General features: G+C 42.9%; 1 protein-coding gene across 6 annotated transcripts; it reads left to right on the top strand.

Annotated features, from left to right (window-relative positions):
• LOC8057162 (non-lysosomal glucosylceramidase) lies at positions 851-9,715 on the top strand. Of its 6 annotated transcripts, none has more exons than XM_021461321.1 (20): positions 851-1,079; positions 1,989-2,084; positions 2,400-2,510; positions 2,610-2,666; positions 2,794-2,864; positions 3,394-3,493; positions 3,820-3,890; positions 3,992-4,092; positions 4,169-4,272; positions 4,374-4,427; positions 4,555-4,610; positions 4,712-4,750; positions 4,848-4,998; positions 5,864-6,045; positions 6,128-6,195; positions 6,788-6,860; positions 6,950-7,011; positions 7,089-8,013; positions 8,604-8,894; positions 9,225-9,715. In XM_021461321.1, exons 2-20 carry the CDS (start codon positions 2,007-2,009, stop codon positions 9,496-9,498), a joined length of 2,868 nt encoding a protein of 955 aa, XP_021316996.1. In that variant the 5' UTR covers positions 851-1,079; positions 1,989-2,006; the 3' UTR covers positions 9,499-9,715. The 6 variants fall into 6 exon arrangements, with proteins under 6 accessions (XP_021316996.1, XP_021316995.1, XP_021316997.1 ...); XM_021461320.1 differs by having other exon boundaries at positions 1,983-2,084; XM_021461322.1 differs by lacking the exon at positions 851-1,079 and having other exon boundaries at positions 2,784-2,864.

Below are 20,412 nucleotides of genomic sequence, written 5' to 3'. Positions count from 1 at the left end.
CGAAATTGTCATATTCGAGTGCTTGTGATGTTTGGGTTTTCGATTGGTTCAGTTCCGTCTTAAGGATGATGATGAAGCAGTACGTGCAGGGATGACTTGTTTATTTTATTTTCTTGTGCTATATCTTCCTAGTGGCAGAGCCAAAAGTTTTATAAAGTCTGAGCGTAATGTCATATAAATATTAATAAGATAAACATAACAAAAGATCATAAAGAGAGATTAAGTGCTAAATTAGCAGTGACTCGCTGACTAAGTTTAAGCATGCTTAAGCATTTCTAATCCTTAAGAGTTATGTGATATAGTAGACATTACAATTTTGATCTTAAACTGAATAAATAGAAAAGAGAGTAGAGACCAATTGAGAAAGAGCAAATGAATACATAATTTCTTGTCTATCTCCCCCTCTTCCTTTTTATAGGAAAGGTGTGAGGGAAAATTTTCATAATTTTCTCTAATAGGGTTTGTATTTTTAAAAATATTTTTAAAGAAATCATTATGTCACAATATTATGTGATTGGGCCTAGAGACACTAGTATTATCCCTAACATATATTATTCTAAATATATAGATATTAATTATATAGGTACTAATTTGTCAAAAGATGTTAGAAAGAAAAAACAGAAGTTACTAAGAAAGAAATGAAAAAGAAAAGGTATTGGCTTTTATTTAGGTCGTGTTTGGTTCTCCAACTAAATTTTAGCTAGCTAAACTTTAGTCACTTTAGTAGCTAAAGTTTTAAACATATTGACTAAAAGAAACTAAAATAGTTTAGTTCTATTAGTTAACTAAAAGTAGCTAAAATAATTTTAACTAACTAAAAAATTTAGTAAGAGGAAAGGCCTGGCCCATCAAACCCACGCACCGCGCTCCATCTTCCTCACAGCGACGCTCAGGCTCGGTCCCTCAGCGCAGATCTTCTGCTCCTTCCCCCACGCGCTCAGGCTCGGTCCCAGGGATCGGAGCGGCTCCCCCTCGGCGGCGTCCAGCGACGGAGGGGCAGTCCCAGGCTCGGCGGCGGCGTCGGCGGCTCCTCCTCCCGCCTCTCGCCAGTCGCCTCGCGCACCGGCCGGCGATCCTGCGTACGCACCTCCCTCTCCCTTCCTGCCTCTGCTGTACCGTGGGAGCCCGGCCAGCTGCCCAGGGTGGCCGGGCCTTGGCTCTGCCGGTGATCTTCCATTGCTCACGCCAGTCCAACCCAAGTTATTCCTGCGTGAACTTGGTATTTCAACAGTATTATACCTCATTTGTTCATCTGTTAACAGTTAACGCTGAAGGTTCACTTGGGCAAACAATATAATTTTTCCTTCTATTCTAGTCCGATGCATCTCTACAGAATTCTGACTTTTGTGCCATATTTATTTACTTCACATTCCTGGTTGATTCCATGTGTTGAGTTTGTTTCAATCAACACTGCCTGTCATCTTTATACAACTACAAATGATGTGTCTGAAATTTGGGTTATGTGTTTTTGTAATGTAAAATTGACACAAACTTGATACTATATGCTTCAACCAAATGATTTGTTTGCCTACCTTTACTCATCTGCAGTTACAGGCTTACAGCACCCAAGTGATATTTCTCTGATTTAAAGAAAACTAGACTTACTGAATCATTTGAGATATCAATTCGACCAATTGATTCTTAGTTAGACCTTGATTAAAGTTTGAAGAATTATTCATTTGACCTTTGTATACCTTCCTGACATTATAGCTCACTGTTGTTGCTTCTACATGTAATATATCCTGGATATAACAGCGGTATTAAGACATCATCTTTTTTTGTTTCTATTTTGGACATACATTTCTGATGTATTTACATATCAGATATCTTTTATTCCCTTTCTGTATGATTTGATATGTCTGTGAATGTTCTGGCTCTTTGTCACTTTAAATATCCTGTAGTTTGTTTAATTCTTTTGTTGATATTTATGGTCAGATGAATTTAATATATAATAGCTTGAGTGAATGTTAACCTGTTTGCAGGGTTAGTCTAAAGAAATAAGAAACATGGTAGAGACTCATGTTGATGAGCAGCCAAAGGGTGTGTCTCGAAATCGTCCACCTGCACGTATGAATGGTGATGAAGTGAGATAATCCTTCCTATATTCATATAAAAGCTGCTGCAACATCATATTATGTTGACTTTATGAAAACCAAATAATTTAATCAGTCACAATTGTGTTTGCCATTAACAATCCAATTTTTATTTATGTAAGTATAAAATGCTTAATTTTATGTTTTGATGTATGATCATGATTCCAGTTATCTCTATCAACCCATAATTTGAATGGTTCTTTCAACCATCTGTAAAAAGAACATGAGTACTATTCATCCATATTCCTGACTTATTAAGATCTCCCATTCTATTTTGGGTTCAAATGAGGTATTCTTTGATGTCAGGAAAAGGTTTATTCTGGCCAACTCCCAGTGTTGACCTGGGAACATAAGCTAACTCGTGGTAGACATGATTTGCCACCATTCAGACTTACATGGAGAGAGACAATGCAGCTGGTACTTCTTCTACGTTGCGTAGCGTACCCTTTTCCTCCACTGTCCCCCACCCCCCAAACCCACCACCACCACCACCTAATCTTCATTTTGCCATTGCAGGCTGGTATTGGTTTACGTCTTAGTCGACATATCCTTGAGGAAACTTCAAAAGGGCGAGTATGTTTCATTATTTTCACATGTTCATGGATAATAACAAATTATCATGTGGAAAACTGATATGTCCCACATGCTTCCGTTTTCACTTGGATACCATGTAAGTTCTAGCTTCGTTAGTTTTCTACAGATTGCTGTTATTGATCCTATGAAAAAGCGGTCTGCAAGATCTGGTCAGGGTGTTCCACTTGGTGGTATTGGGTATATCTTCTTCTCTTTGCGTAATATGTGTTTCCTGTAAATATTGAGTGTATATTCTACTTTATGATATAAGATCTTCTGGGAAACTTATGTTCACCAGATTTAGGGTGCTCTTACTGCTTGATACTGTGCAAAGACCTTGCGAGATTCCCTATGCATCACTATGTTGCTAAACATGTCTGTATAGCATTTGGTAGTTCAAGTGCCATGAAGAAAGAATAAGCATTTTGTATTTACTTTATTGTTTCACTTTAAACACAAAGCTATCTACATTAATTCTCACTTTCCATCTTAAACAACGCTGGCAAATCAAGGTTGCTTAAAGCAACTCAGCCATCTGTTTTATTATTTCCCCTTTCAGTTGTGGTGTCAGGGGTGTCACCACACTGAAATATGCAGGAGTGTGTACTGGGCGAAAGGGAGATATAAAAAAACAGTTTCAAATAGTGCACGCCCTAAAAATGTTTTCCTCTTGTTTGATGAAGCTTGTTGCCATATTTATGTATTTTCCTGATTGTTGGAAGTGTAGTGCAGGAAGTATTGGAAGAAGCTACAAAGGTGATTTCCAACGCTGGCAATTGTTTCCAGGAACTTGTGAAGATAAACCTGTATTGGCAAATCAATTTTCTGTAAGTCTTTAGTTTTCTCCACTATTTCTTTCTGGCTGATAAATGTGTACTTTTGTGTCTGATGATTCTTGGAATTTGAGAACTCTTTTCTAATGCAATCTCACTTTGTACTGGCTTAATGCCCTGAGGTGCTGATGCACCTTGTCAGACTTTCTGTGTATAAGAAATTGAAAGAACAGTACTTTAATTAATGAACTATGCTGTGTTTTGATGCTTCTCAAGCTCTCATCTTCTGGATTACCCATGCATTAGCTGATGAGAACTGCGATACAAATTTTAAATACAATGTTTGCTGTTTGTTTGATATTTAAGTGTTGTTCATTTAGGCCTTCATTTCCCGCCAAGATGGTAGAAAATATTCCACAGTGTTGCATCCTGGGAAACCAGATTTGCCGAAGTAAGCACACTTGATGTTTACTCCATAATTTTCCTATATAACAGGGAATAGTTTTGATTTTTTGAGTACTTGAAAAATTCCTTAGAGCTTTTTAAATGCAGAGGAAGTGACATTTCAGGAATTGGATCCTGGGACTGGAATATGAGCGGAGAACAATCTACTTACCATGCCCTTTACCCTAGGGCCTGGACAGTATATGATGGTATTACAGTAACTACAGAATTCTCTTTTGGTTAACATACTTCTATCTTTGTCTCATTTTGGATTGTGCTTGTTAGGAGAACCTGATCCTGAGCTCAATATAGTGTGCCGTCAGATTTCTCCAATTATTCCACACAATTATCAACAGAGCAGCTATCCAGTTGCAGTATTCACTTTTACAGTAATACTACATACATGAAATTCCTTCAATCTACTATTTTACCTATTCTTAACTTTATGATATAGCTCCACACCTTTAGCAATCACGTAAAAAAATTTCAGGTAACAAACTCAGGACATACAGCTGCTGATGTGACTTTGCTCTTTACATGGGCTGTAAGTTTCAGTAATGTTTTTTTTTGTGAACAGATATTTCATAACTTTTATCATTATTGAATACTTACATTTTGTATCCCTTTTTCTCTGAACCTTCTTGCCTTATGTTTATACTTTATACATGCAGAACTCTGTTGGTGGAAAATCTGAACTCACCGGGTATCATTCCAACTCGAGTATGATGTAAGAAAACAACAAGTGTAAATTGTTTATCTGCTTTTCAAGCTTTTCTTGAATAAATAAGTTCTTGGGTTATATTTTTAATATATCCTAATGGATGACAGAGAAAAGGATGGCGTTCATGGCATATTATTACATCACAGGTAACTACCTAGGAGTTAGATATATGGTATAAACTGGACTCAACCAAGGGCAATTTTCTAGTTCTAAATATCTTAAATGTCATGTATCTGAGAGCAGAACAGCAGATGGTCAACCACCTGTAACTTTTGTGATAGCAGCACAGGAGAAAGAGGATATCCTTATCTCTCAATGTCCTTACTTTGTGATATCTGGGAGCTCTGCATCTGATGAATTCACAGCTAAAGATATGTGGAATTCTGTGAAAGAGGTTGGTTGAAGCTGGAAGCACTCTGAAATAACAAGGCATTTCCTATTATAAGAAAAGATTACGAAAAGATTAGTTGCATTTGTATGCTGAGTTTACACTCCTTCCTCATTGGTGAAACTATCACCTTTATGCAGTTGCACATGTAGCTTACATCATTGAGACATTGAATTTATTTTGTGAAAAGGACCACAGTTCTCATTTAGGCAGCATTTCATTGTTGTTCTATGTTGCTTCTTATGCTCTGTATGTCAGATAGTGGATGGTACCAGACAGTGCATTCCTGTTTCAATCTTTTGAGAGTCATTTATGTTTGAATTCTGAGTTTGTCACTTATTTTGTAGAAATATGTAATGGATCAGACAACTCAAAGTATTCCAAACTGCTGAAAAGTGGAAACGTTGGTAGTTGGCCCAAATTTTTAATGTTTAATTGTGTACCGGCCATATAATTTTGGAATACGCCTGTTGTGGGTGTCTGAAAGTTGTTCCTCAGATGGTAGATAGGTTGAATGAGCCTTTTCCTAATGCCATGCACAAGTGTAAAGATTGAATGAAATCTTTACATATGAATTTGTGGTTGGGGTATGTAAAAGTCAACAGGCTAGCTAAAATTGGGACAGACTTTCTGGTGCAAAGATATATCATTTTCTGACTTGGAAAGTTTCATCTAGGTTTAGCTTCATGATTATCTATATTCTGATTAAAGTGATGCCAAATAATCTGCTTTAGCTTTAGCTTCAGAGCTTGTATATATTTCTTTGGTTCAATGTGTCAAATATTCTACCACGTTATACAGTTTAATTTCTGGTAAAATATGTCAGTAGTATGTATGAGAGGCTAAAATAACTTGCTTCCCATCGTGCCAGCATGGATCTTTTGATCATCTTGATCCCATCAAGACATCGATGTGCTCCAGACCAGGATCATCAATAGGGGCAGCTATTGCTGCTTCAGTTAAGCTGGCTCCCAAGGCAACCAAGGATATTTCATTTTCACTTGCATGGGCTTGTCCTGAAGTGAAGTTCTCTAGTGGGAAAACCTATCATAGGTTAGAACAGCCCAATTTCCAGTCATAAACAATGAACAAAACAGTAATGCAACTGAAACTAACTTCGTTCCATGATTTTTAGGCGTTACACCAAATTTTATGGCACAGATGGTGATGCAGCAGCAACCCTTGCTCATGATGCCATTCTTGGTATAATCCACTTCCTCACTATAACTCTATTAAATGTGCTCCTTTTGTACTTCAATATGCGCAATACACCCATACTACAATGATCCACTTTACATGAATTCAGCATGTTTCTGAAATATTCTAACAACTGGACAGTATGGGTCTTAATGATAAGTTATTTTCATTAATTATTTCATAAATATGCAATGTTAACACTAATAATTTTACATAAGTATTTGAAAAGAATTAAATTAATATTTCCATGTGCAAGCTTTGTTATCAGTTAGGGAAACTGAGTGGTTCCCTGTCAAGTTGCTAAATGCTAACTGAGGAGATTCCTTGTGATTCCTCCCCGTATTACTGCCACACTGGTATCGTCCAATTAACTTTACCGTGTCCAAACTTATTTCATGAAAGACTAGTCCATTTCTCTTTTTCTGTTGTATACCCATTGACACAGCATAGACCTAATTTTTTGCCGACAATGTCATCACCAACGAGGTCCTTGTATCTGAAAGGGGAACATCCTGGATTTGACTCTTCTTTTTTGTAGTCATATTTCTTCCTATTAAAAGTTTTTGCTGACTAACTTTGTATGCTTAATAAATTATAGAGCATGCTTCCTGGGAGAGGCAAATTGACGAGTGGCAGGATCCTATTTTGCAAGATGAGAGGTTTCCTGCTTGGTTTGTTCCAACCTTAATAATTCATTTACTTGGTATACAAGATCTGAGGCTACTGAATGTTGATTTATAGCATAAACTTTCTTTGACAGGTATCCAGTTACACTTTTCAATGAACTCTACTATCTTAATGCCGGAGGAACTATATGGACAGGTATGCATCCATCAATTTTTTTTCCTCTAAATGAAGAAAAATACTTTTCCTGAGAATTAACTCAGAGACATTATCAGATGGATTGCCACCAATTCAAAGCTTGACAGCAATTGGCTGGAAAAAGTTTTCTCTTGACATGTTAAATGGTGAATCTGATGATTTCAATGAGATGGTTCGACAGAATAATACTGCTTCTGATATTCTTCATCGAATGGCATCAGTATTTGAGAGGATGCATGCATCGATTGCATCAAATTCTGCTATAGGAACAACTTTGCTTCAGGGTGAAGAGAACATTGGCCAGTTTCTATACCTCGAGGGCATCGAGTATTATATGTGGAACACATATGATGTTCATTTTTATGCATCATTTTCACTGATCATGTTGTTTCCAAAACTTCAACTCAGTGTCCAGAGAGACTTTGCTGCTGCTGTTATGATGCATGATCCTGAAAAGCTCAGGATCTTGCATGATGGAAAATGGGCTGCAAGAAAAGTTCTCGGTGCTGTTCCTCATGATCTTGGGTTATATGACCCATGGTTCAAAGTGAATGCGTACACGCTCTATAATACAGATCGATGGAAAGATTTGAATCCAAAGTTTGTGCTGCAAGTTTATAGAGATGTTGTGGCCACAGGCGATAAATCCTTTGCTCGAGCTGTTTGGCCATCAGTTTATATAGCAATGGCATATATGGAACAATTTGACAAGGATAAAGATGGGATGATAGAAAATGAGGATTTCCCAGATCAAACATATGACGTGTGGTCAATGGCTGGTATAAGTGCATACTGTGGTGGTCTTTGGGTGGCTGCTCTTCAGGCAGCATCGGCCTTGGCACGTGAGGTTGGTGACAAAGCTTCTGAAAAGCTTTTTTGGGACAAATATGAGAAGGCAAAGTCTGTCTATAGCAAGCTGTGGAATGGTTCTTACTTCAGTTATGATGATGGCGACAACAAAGTTAGCACATCTATCCAAGCAGATCAATTGGCTGGACAATGGTATATATCACTAATATGTTAATTCTTTTTGAAATTTGAAATGTTGTCTAATTTGATAAATAGATACAACTTTACCCCTTAACAGATTACATGAACCGCTAACACTTTCAGTTACGATCATCGATTGACACACGTAATAAATATTAGTGAAATTCTTGGATGAAGACGAGTTGAAACATGGACAGTTGCTGCCAATTTTCTAGGAAATACATTTTTTTCTCCATTCAGTATGTTTATTACGTGTTTGTGTAAATATTTGTGGAAACTAATATGTAAAGTTAACTCCTTTTGCCATTGCTATTATTAACTTCTAAAATGCCTATATTATAACTGCTCGTTCGTGCAATCAACTTTTGGCTAAGTACTTGTGAAGGACCAGTCTTGTATCTGAATGACAGTGAGCTCTAGTTCCAGTAGTGCATAACTTTATATGAAGTCAAGATTGTGCACAACATTATGCTTCGATGATTGGTTTTACCATCACAAAATTTTGAATGTTATCTTTGAATTAAATAGCATAATGAAGTTCTGCTAAACTTACCTTGTTTACTAATGAATTTGATGTTGGGATGGGATGTTACTTTTTCCAGGTATGCCAAAGCCTGTGGTCTCTTCCCAATTGTTGACAAAGATAAGGCACAAAGTGCGCTAGAGAAGATATTTTCTTTCAATGTGATGAAGTTCAAGGATGGTACAAGGGGAGCTATGAATGGGATGTGGCCAGATGGCACTGTGGACATGTCTGCAATGCAGTCTAGGGAGATATGGCCAGGGGTGACATATGCACTAGCTGCAAGCATGATTCAAGAAGGCATGGTTGAGCAGGGATTTAAAACAGCTGAAGGGATCTATCATGCTGCCTGGTCTCCAGAAGGTCTTGGGTGAGTATGTGCACATAAATTGAGGTTTGATGTTTTTGCTGTCAAAATGTGTGTATGTGCTTGGACGTGTATAACATCTGAGATACAGAACTTTACCTGAGCCTAGTTATTTAATATAGTGCAATGGACTTTTTAAGTAAGAATGCATTAACTTTGGGGATAGAAAGTTACTTCCTAAATCTCTATCTTGTGAACTTTTTATATAATGTAAAATCAGTAAGACATGTAGTAAATAAAGGTTGGGGATCTCCCTCTACCTGCCTAGGTTTTTTTTTTTCTGAACTTTATTTTGTACACTATTAAGGAAACCTGACAATTTGAGTTGTTCAGATACTCATTCCAAACTCCTGAAGCCTGGAACAACGACGACGAGTACAGGTCCTTGTGCTACATGCGCCCGCTTGCCATATGGGCAATGCAATGGGCACTCTCGAACCCGAAGCTCCACAACACTCCTCAGGCAGACATACCCCAGGATTCATTCCCCAAGAACCAGTTCGCCTACGCGCGGATCACAAAGCTCCTGCAGCTGCCTGAAGAAGAAACATCCAAGAGCTTCCTCCGAGTGGTGTACGAGATCATCCGGAACAGGTTTAGGTCCTGATCGCCTCCGCGCGCCTGTGCGCAGAGTGTCCCAATTGTTGATGAAACATTCATTGGTCATTGCCGGTTGTAAACATTGTTGCTGCTGGATACCGCAAATTCGTACATAATTGGTCCTAATAAATATGTGAAGTGTGGTAGTTTGCATATAAATAAATAATATATATGAGGTGTTATGAGCTGTGATGGAGACATCTCCCTTGTAATCTCCGCTCAAATTTCTGCCTCAACCTTTCCTGGCCTTTCTCGGCGCTGTCTTTGTCACCCTGACCGCCGGTTTATTTATTTCTTTGGAGTATAAGAATTTCCTTTTTCTTTTTTTTTCTTTTTTTTGAGAATGAAAGTTTCGGTTTTCAAAATTTTATATCTATATACATACACAGTTGCTCCAGGAACAGCATTGCAATATGCAAATGGATGGGGCTGGTTGTCAATTCGCCAGGTGCTGCGAAACCATCCGAAAATGGGTAGGAAATTGCAACGAGCATGGGCGTTTTCCTACTAGTTGGCCCAAGGTGGTAACTGCGATATGATGGGCCAACGTGGATGGAAAGGATCCCCGCATCTTTCCATCTTGCTCCCTCTCCATCGTGTGAGCAAAAAAAAAAAAAAAAACTTTCCAAGAGTCTCCATTTTATGATGATTCATCTGCATGCTGAATCAATATTTTTTCCAAAAAAAAGCTGACACGATAGCTCAATATGTAACTGTTTCTAGATTGTTAACTCAACTTTTTAATAAAAAAACCGACATATCTAATTGTCTCTACAAATGACTAGACTTTTTTATGATTATTCAATTGTTTCTAGGAATTTTTTTTAGAATGTTTTGCTGAGGCAATACATTTTAGTGATTAAATGTTTGCATAAATGTTGACTCATGGCATGGGCGGATCTAGAGCCTGGGCTGGCTGGGCTGAGTTCAGGCCATGTGGTGCAGTCTGAATACAAGATATGTGTGATGATCTGTTACCTAAAGAAAAATGGCCCACGAGGCAGAATCACTTAGTTTGAGTGGCAATTATTGTGAGAGGAGAAAAACAGTTTTACTCATAAAACTATTTTGAAAATAAGTTTTTGACAAAAAAAAAACAGCTCACCGGCGCTAAGTGATCAAGAGTACTTGTTTACTTCTACTTTATCCAAGCAGATACTTTTGTTCGATATAGAAGTTGGAGACTTTTACACCTGCATCTTGGAAGTCTATTATAAGTTGCAACTTGTATCTTCCTTTTGAATAGACAAATCTACGTACCAAACCACGCCCAACGACGACTTGGATGGCGACCAGAGCCAAAGAATTAAGAAACGGACGAACATGTATGTCCCTGTCTTCACGCACGCACGTGACGTAATTCGATCCGCAATGCAGTGACAGGTGGCCCGGCCTGCAGGGAATGTGTGCGTGCTCTTCTCGAACTCTGTTATAAAATACTCCCTCTACCAAAAAAAAATTGTCGTTTTTGACTTTTATAAGCATCTTATTTAACCATTCCTTTTATTTAAATTTTTTATTAAAATATCATCTGTTTTGTTATATTTTATCATTAAGTATATTTAATAATTATTTATTTTTATTTTATAATTTATAGAAAAATTTTAAATAAATTCTTTTTGAAACGGATGAAGTACCAAAGAACGAGGAAACCTTTGAAATGGCTGTCACATCACATCGCGGACGGCGTCGTACGAGCCAGGCAAATTAAAAAACCAGAAGAGGATTGGACTGCGTCAGCACAGCCGGCAATCGAGCCGGCCAGCTTCCTGTTTCCGGCCGGCCGGATCAAAATACAGGAGCTGCTGCTGCTGCTACTCCTTCTCCGTTCTCCCTCGCCGGCCTGCTGGTAGCTACTACTAGGACAAGTCTTGCGTTTGTTCCAGTCGTCGACCGGCGCCTGCTTGCAGATGCAGATGTCGATGAAATGGCTGCGTGTAATAATACGTACGCAGACGAATTCAGAAGACATGCATGCATCAAGACGTAGCACGTGTGCTAGCAGTAGTTTGCAAAGCATGCAGGTCGCCGTCGAAGTTTTCAGCAGGTTTTGATTCTTCAGTATAGCTATATACTTGCTCCTGCCATATGAAGAAGCATTTTTGTGCGTTTCTGTAGACGCAAAATTTCACCCTTCAGTTGGAGTAGTTCTATGAAATGGTGTAGCGCATAGTGCCAGTAAATTCTTAGTTTTGTATTATTTATATATTTTTGACAATATTAGCAAACTGTTTATTTTCCATTCATGCTACCCAAAAAACAAACCCTGCATATACCACATTTATTCACGAATAATGGGAAATAATTAATAATTACGAATAGCCCATGGTAGCATAACAACTAGTACTTCGGTCAGTTCTTTTGTCCAATAACGTCTTCGTCAGAAATAAGTCAGCGGCTTTACACAGTCTCCTGCAGGTCCAACCAAAGCCAACAAGACTTTTCCTAAGTCCTAACCCAAAATGAACAGTTCTTCCCTGACCACTTTTGGCCATTTTTCTTATGTTTTATTTTATTTTTCTAGCAGCTGCCGTTTTGTCAACTCCACCTACCTATTTGCAGTCTCCAACTAATTAATTAGAGGATCACGCAATGCCATTGTACTTTTAATGTACACATGCCTTGTGGATGAGCAACTGGTTGAGTAAGAGAACGAAGTAGCTGGAATAATCCTTGTCTACTAAATAAAGAGAGCAGTTTTCTTATTCCTAAGGTTCATATTTAAAAGAAATATAGAAGGCTGTATTTTTTATCTGTATATCGTCAATGTCCAATCTATATACCTAATAAAATAAAGCAAATTAAACCCCGCTAGAATGTCTCTCTCTCTCTCTGTAAGTTCTCCACATTAGCAGTCCACTAAGAAATTCAAATATCTACTAATGCAAGATATTCACGTCAAGAAGTAACCTAACGTGCACTTATTTATCAATTTTAGCATACCACACTATTTATTAATATTTATTTATAATAGTTTATCCCTTCATGCAACTAAATATAGGTATTCTTTTAGTTTCTACTCCCTCCATCCCAAATTATAAGACATTTAGAGAGTCAAAACATTTTGACCAAAATTTATATGATAAGATAATAATATTTATTATAACAACTAAATATCAATAAATTCTTCATTAATTATTTTTTCATAGTGCACCTCTTTAATGTCATATTCTCTCTATAATTTTGATCAAACTTGAGATGTTTTGTCAATCTAAGATTCTTGGAATGTCTTATAATTTGGAATGAAGTATATAAATAATGTACGCATGAAAACGAGAGGACCATCAAGGCACCTCCAATAAGATAGAGTCACCTAGGTACATAGGGATTCATACTATTCTTTGCCCTACATGTGGAGAGTTAAGGAAGAAAGAAAAGATTTTCATTGCTGGTTTGTGTCAAGCACCGATATGGTGAAAATGTGTCCTAGGTGTGAATTTTAGATTCACTATATTTAATCAATCAACTTTGCACCCGTATTCTATCCTCTTCTACCCCCTTATCACTTGGCCTCTCTCTCTCTCTCTCTCTCTCTCTCCCTATCCTCTCCCTCTTCGTCTCTCTCTGTCGGTCCCTCTCCCTCCCCCCTCTTTCTTGGCATGGACCAGCGCAGAAGCCCTGGCACGAAGCCCTAGTTGGCATAGCGCCCCACCCCAGCACGGTGGCCCTAGGCAATCCTCGGACGAACGATATGATCGATGACATAGGACCCCATGCGGCAACCTCAAGCAGCCCTTGATGTAGCGCCCCCACCCTAGTAATGCCAAATGCTTTTATATAAATTCCATTTACATATGCTTTAATCTTTACTAATGCCACTAGTATAGAAAACTTAACCGTGGTATGCGCTTTTCATTTTCTGTGGCAGGCAAAGGCGTCTACCATGAATCTAAGGTCACGGTTGATCGTGGCCTCACCGCGGTGGTCGCCTATGCCTACCATGGTAAATTGATTAACTGAGGCGAGCACATTAGGATGCCCACCTCGGTTAATCGTTAAAAAAACAATAAAATCCCAAAGCCCACTGGCGAGCCCATTTTAGAGCCCAATGAGCCCAATCATAGACCCAGTGCCCACGTGCCACCGTCGTAGATGTGACTGACCCCCGCACGCCAGGCCAGAGGAGAGGGAGGTAGGGACCTAGCCGCTGCCGGATTGGCCAGCCCCGTGTGCCTTGCTGCTAGAGAGGGAGGAGGGGGCCGCTCCGCTGCGGATCCAGCCACCTCCAGTGTGTGCCCGACCATTGGAGAGGGAGGAGAGAGCGTCACCATCGTGGATCTGGTCGCCCCTGCATGCCTGGCCACCGAAGAGGGAGGAGGGGCGCGCCGCCACGGATCTGACCGCTCCCCGCACGCCTGGCCACCAGAGATGAGAAGAGGACCATTCCACCGTGGATCTAGCCACCCTAGTGTGCCTGGCCACTGGAGAGGGAAGAGGGGGCACCACCATGGATCTGACCGCCCCCTGCACACCTAGCCACCAGAGAGAGAGAAGGGGGTGCCCCACCACGTCGTTAGAGGAGAGCGGTGCCGTTGCCATCGCCGAGGGAGGGAGATTGAGAGAGTGGCAGGGAGGGGGCTGCTGCGCCATGTGGGGAGAAATGGAAGAGGGAGAGACCGAAAAAACACTCGGAGAGGAGTGATAGGGATAAGTGAACCGAAACCCTCCAAGGGTCATTTTGAAAGGTCACGGTTAATAAATTTTGTAGTTAGTGTGCCAAATGCATGCTTGGTTATGTCAGGTGTATATTATTGTACTCACAGTGATTGATGAGTTGTTTTGCAGGTGTGCCATAGTCCATCTTCATTTACTTCTATCCTGACAGTACCATGAGTTGTGTTTGTAGGTGTGCCACAACCCATCTTTAGTTACTTCTATCCCCAGTGCCATAGTGTGCATAATGAGTGATGACCAACCTTTTATGACAGATGTGTATTAGACATGAACACTCTATGTATTTTTCTATGTAGTGATGCATATGAATGAATATGATGATTAAAACCACCCGCTATGTGAAGTCTAGAAACTCGAAGAACCTCTTTTACAATATCTTATGAATCGTGTGATGAATCTGGGTTTAGCTTGTAACGTTTTGTAGTCTTGCACGGCATGCTTATGGTGTGTGTTCCAATGTGACTATACCAGAACTAATTATCTTAAGCTAGGCCTGTCAGAAGGTCGATAGTTCGGTTTTAATAGGTCAGTTTGGATGATTCCTCACAGGGTTATCTCATTTGCCAACTACTCCATTCGTCTTGTAATATAGTTTATTCTAGCATTTAAAATTTATCCTCAAATGTAATGTATTCTAAAGATCAAAACCCAATTGTCGACGAAAGCTAGTCGGTAGTTTACCTTGGGGGTATACCCACGGTAGTAAATTATCGGCAAATAGGTGCGCAAGCTATGAACTTGATGGTGACGCAAGACACAGACAAGAGTTTTATCCAGGTTTGGCCACCGTGAGGGCGTAATACCTACGTCCTGCGTCTGATTGTATTGATATGGGTTGTAACGAGTTGATCTGAGGGGGGTCCCTTGCCCCTCCTTATATAATCCGGAGGACAAGGTTACAAATCTAGAAACTAATCCTAGTCTGTTACTATTGTAATAGATAATACAATATCAATTCCTATTCTAACCGACCAGGATCTTGCTTGATCTCCACGTCGTGTTTTGTTACGTAGAACTCCGAGTAGATGGATCAATCTACGAATTGTCTTGTAGTGGGCCAAATCGATCTCCTGGCCCAAGTCTAGCCGTAAGGGTATAGGGCTTTATACCCCTGAAAGGATCAAGATGCCCAAGAGGGGGGGGGGTGAATTGGGCTTCTCTAAAAATTTAAGCAACCTATAAGCACCAATTCAACCCCTTGTGCCTAGTGTGATCTAGAGAGCTACCAGATAAAAGTTTTGCAACCTAGTTCTAAACCTATTCTAGCATGGCAATTCTAAGAATATAAAAACACAAAGTAAAAGCTAGAATGTAAAGGAGTACTGGAAGAAAGTACTCGGCGATGTTTTGCCGAGGTATCGGAGAGTCGCCACTCTCCACTAGTCCTCGTTGGAGCACCCGCGCAAGGGTCTTGCTCCCCCTTGGTCCGCGCAAGGACCAAGTGCTCTCTATGGGCTGATTCTTCGACACTCCACCACGGTGAATCGCCCAAAACCGCTCACAAGATTGACACGAGCCACCCACAAGAACTCCGGGCGGTCTTCGTGCCTCCAATCACCACCGAACCGTCTAGGTGATGGCGATCACCAAGAGTAACAAGCAAAGAACTCTCACTTGACCCAAACAAGGCTCTAGAGAGTGGTGGATGCACACTTGACTCTTGGAACTCACTAGAGAAGGATTCTCTCAAGAAATCACTCAATTCTCAATCCTCTCTAGGCTCTTGCTACTCTCTTGCTCCACAACAAGTTTCTCTGATGTTCAAATGGGCAAGAGACCTCTCATGGACGAGGTGGAGGAGTATAAATACTACCCACGAAGTCCAAAGGTCAGCCAACCGTTTTCCACTGAAAACGGGGTCACCGGACGCACATTATGTTGCACCGGACGCACTGCACCGAGCGTCCGGTGCTCCATAACGGCTAACTGTACTTGCTTCTGACAGGTCACCGGACGCTAACTTTCAGCGTCCGGTGCACCGTCCGGTGCTCCGGGGAAACTTACATGCTCCCTGCGCATGGGACCGGACGCTACCCGGTGCGTCCGGTGCTAGCGTTCGGTGCTCAGGGCAGGTTTGCAACCTCCCTGGGTAAGGGACCGGACGCTGCCCGGTGAGTCCGGTGCCAGCGTCCGGTGCCTAACCCTAAGCACGACACTGTTTCAACGGCTAAGGACCTCACCGGACGCACTCACAGAGCGTCCGGTGCAGCGTCCGGTGCCCCCTTGGGCACCCTAACTTCGTCGAAACGCGATCGCTCCAAAACAAAGTTTGTTCCTCTCGATCTAAGGACTATCTCTGAGCTGCCTAGTGCTAGGTTTACCAAGTGTGCACCACCTAAACCTAAAGCCTTGCCTAAGTCAAGCTACTAGATCAAAGCCCCTCTTAATAGTACGGTCAAAGGAAAATAAAGTCCTAAACTACTCTAAGTGCCCTTCTTCACCATATGGCACTTAAACCTAGTCTAGTCTTGACGATGTCCATCCATCCTTTGAAAACCGAAACGATTTCCACTATTAAGTAGGCATGTACGTCCCTGTCTATCGAGTACCTATTTACCATGACCTTACCTATGACTTTGCCTCTGCAAAACACATGTTAGTCATAGTAATAAATAATGTCAATAATCACTGAAACCACTAGAGGCCTAGATGCTCTTTCAATCTCCCCCTTTTTGGTGATTGATGACAACCTCGAGTATGAAGGGAGTTGAGGTTTTCAAATGACTTGGTTTCAATAAGCATGTTACAATAAGAGCAAGGGGATTAGTCATGCTTATATCCACCAAGTCCAATACCCTGCATCCAAATATGTGAGTGGTATAGAACAGGATAATAAACACAAGGCTCAGAAGTACATCGGAGTAAAATGCGGAAGCAAAAGAAATATGAGCCAAAACACATGACATTAGGATATCATAAAAAGCACAAGTCATGTCTCACAACCATAGTAACTCTCACAAGTGCAATGCATAAACATAGACATGATGCATGATGGAGTGGCACATATAAAAGTATCTCAAAAGAATAGGGACCCTCTCAAGCTCTCTAGCTCTCTAGCTCCCCCTAACTCCTAACTCTCATACTCACACTCTCTCCCCCTTTGGCATCAAGAGCCAAAAACCTAAGAAGTCGGTGGAGGAGGTGAAGCAGTGGAGTCCCTCGGCACGGCCTCGAAGCGAGCTGCATCGTCTGAACTATCGGCCGTTGAGGCAGAGGAGGTGGAGTGACCCTCTGAAGCTGCACGGGCTGGCGAAGCGGTCCGGGTCTGCTCTGTAGGTGCCAGAGCTGTCACTGGCTGTGCTGGCTGCTCGAGTCCTGCTGATGAGGCTGGCACAGACTCAGTCACTGTAGCTGACGTCTCTGGTACTGTGGAAGACGGTGCAAGCTGCTCGGACGACGCTACAGACAACGATAGACGCTCAGTAGTGGTGACTGGCGCCGTAAAGGCGGCTGGAGCCTGCAGAGGTGGAGGCGTAGGGTCACCAGTCAGAGCACTGTATGAGAAGCTGAGGTGCGGGTCTGTCGACGTGTCCAACAAAAGCTGAGATGCTGACGCTGACTGAGGAGTGAAACCAGAGCGGAGAGGCGTGAACTGCGGTATCTGCTCAAAGCCAGAAGAGATAGCACCCTGGGAGACCTGGTGCTGAGGCGTCGAGAATGGCTGACTCTGAGCGGGGAGCTGGAGGGGCTGCTGAGACAGGCTCTGAGTCTGAGGCGCTGGAGTGGGTGGCCTGACAGTCGAAGTGCCTGGAAGCTGTATCTGCGGAATCTGAATCCCTGAGGCGGCCATGATAGCGGCCATCATCGCTGTCTGCTGGGCCTGGAACGCAAGCTGCTGCTCCTGAAAGGTGAGAAACTGACGCTGGAGCTCATCCTGCCTAGCCTGCACGGCTACATTGATGGCAGCCTGGTCCCTGTCTCTCCTCGCCTGCTCCTCAGCTGCACGGCGCTGATCTGCCCTCATACCCTCTAAAATAGCAAGTAAAGCTGGGTCTGAAGCACTAGAAGAGCCCCCTGCCTCGTGGTCGTGTGCTCTAGGAGGGAGGTCTGACACTGACGGCTGATAGTCATCATCCGAGCTGTCTGAGGCGAAGTCAAACTCTCCCTCAGCCTCTGCATCTGCGAAAGCCCCAATGGCTATGTCCTGCTACTCCTCTGTCTCTGGTATAGCTGCTGTACTGCGAGTGCCCCTAGGAGAGGGTGGGGGCACCGGTCCACGTGGTGCACGAGGAGGTGGAGTAGCTCTGAGGTCGTGGTGCGCTTGCAGCATCTGCCTAGGGTCGTAGTGGGGAAAGACTGTGTCTGACTCTGTCAACTCCCTCTGCAAGTGAGCTGGCTGGGGTAGTGGCCTGGCACGGAGAATAAGAAGAGTGATCCAATGTGCATACGGCAACTGACGCCGTCCCCTGAAGCTCTCTGAAATAGTGTCCTCAATCTCTGAGACGATCAAATCCGACAAGTCAAACTGCGTCTAGGAGATGAGGTGAGCAACTAACCACTGCTGGATACCTGTGAATCCATCTCTGTAACCTGTCCTGGGGAGAAGGGTCTTCCTCAACACAAAGTCGAGGATCCGAGCTGGTCGTGTCAAGTCTCCCACTGTCCGGCTGGAGCCCTCTCCAAACGGTGGACAGAAACAAGGAGCCACGAAGTCAACTGGTGGTATCTCACCACCGTGAGGACGTCGGGGAGGCTCAACGTTCTCGTAGCACAGCTGGTGAATCCTGGTGGAGTAGGCTCTCAAACCCAGTACCTCTCTAGCCCTCTGAGCTGTCACTCTATAATCGGTGCCTGCCAGTGCGTAGTGAATGTAACTATGATCTGGAGAAACCCACACTGACGCGTAGAACTCTCTAACCCACTGCTCACAATAAGTACCAGGGAGTGCTAGCAACTCTGGGAGTCCGTGAAGGTAGGTGAAATACTGAAGAATATCTGCCCCAACCATGTTCCCGAGTATCTCAAGGTCAATAACTCGGTGCTCCCTGAACTGAAACTGAGAGCGAACCAGTGCCTCGTAGATGTCCTCCTGGACTACTATGTAAAATCAGGCACCGGCTCTGGGATCCCTAGCAGCTGGGAACCAAGTAGGAAACGGGACAAAGCGTAGCTGCTTGATCTCGCGGGCTGACACTAGGGTGAGATCCCTGTGAATCCTGACTGGCCGCTGACGGGAAGCTGGACTGCCTCTCGCTGGTGTGGCACGAGCCGTGGAGGTAGACTCTAGGAGTGGCCTGGGTACGTGCACGAGTCGACCTCCTGAGGGGCTGCTCCTGTGCCTCTGCTGGATCCTCTGCCTGGGCTTCTACCTCTGTATCTGGATCCTCCTGAGCTGGATCTCTGACCACAAGTCTGACCCGCTGACCTCCAATCATAACGGTGCCTGGAGGGGATCCATGTCGAGCCTCGGCCTCAAGTACTGCATGCCTCTGACGTGGCGTGAGATCGGCTCCGATCCGCAGGGCACCTGACCGTCCTCCCCTCTCAGCTGCCTCTGCTGCTGCTGCAACTGCCTCAGCCACCTCTGCCTCTCTGTCGCTGGCCTTGCGCTTCTTGGTGGCCAACTTCTTTCCCTTGCCCTTCTCTGCCGCTGACAGGCGACGGGGAGGATCACCTCCACCATCACCCTCTGGGGAACCTCCTGAGCCAGCTACCGGACCACTGACGTTCTTAGTACGAGCCATTGCGAGAGCAAACGACTGAACGAACTGCCGACAAAGCCCAACTGACAACGGAGATCAACGTGCTGCAGAGAATAGACAAGATAGGGTATATATACGAAATCATAATAGCTAGAGGTGAGAAAAACCTATAGATCGCAAGAATAGATAAGGAACAGTCGAGAACGGCTTACGATCGGAGGACGAGACGCGTTCCGGTTTTAGATTTGCGATCGAGGACTGCCGGAGAACGCGAAACTTCTCAACAAGGTACTGCAGATATGAAAGGAATCAAATCGTCGTCGGAAACAACAACCTAATCCATTCAAGCATTGAATCGAACACCTCGAGGGCAGGAGATTAGGAACTCACCCAAACCCTAACCACTTCGCAGGAGAGAAAACTCTGTGCGAGAAGAGGGAAGAGAGGAGTTCGCGGGGCGGATCTGCGCGCCGGGGAGGAAGGCCTCGAGGTTCCCGGGAATCAGCGAACGGACGGCGGCGGCGGATTTGGAGGCTTAGGGCACGGCTCGGTCTCGGGCGAGATCGCGAAAGGAAGAGAGTATCCGCCCGCAAAAGCCCCTGGGC

The sequence above is a fragment of the Sorghum bicolor genome, chromosome 5 (assembly GCF_000003195.3).
Source record: "Sorghum bicolor cultivar BTx623 chromosome 5, Sorghum_bicolor_NCBIv3, whole genome shotgun sequence".
Taxonomy (NCBI): Eukaryota; Viridiplantae; Streptophyta; class Magnoliopsida; order Poales; family Poaceae; genus Sorghum; species Sorghum bicolor.
Note: the sequence above shows the minus strand (reverse complement) of the source record. Positions and strands in the feature narration are given on the sequence as shown.

What these genes read in the sequence shown, in the direction of transcription:
- LOC8057162 (XM_021461321.1), top strand. Translation starts at nt 2,007, where the DNA reads ATGGTAGAGACTCATGTTGATGAGCAGCCAAAGGGTGTGTCTCGAAAT. An exon ending in AGTGGGAAAACCTATCATAG is followed by an intron (nt 6,046 to 6,127) that starts GTTAGAACAGCC and finishes CATGATTTTTAG; the next exon opens with GCGTTACACCAAATTTTATG. An exon ending in GATGAGAGGTTTCCTGCTTG is followed by an intron (nt 6,861 to 6,949) that starts GTTTGTTCCAAC and finishes TTTCTTTGACAG; the next exon opens with GTATCCAGTTACACTTTTCA.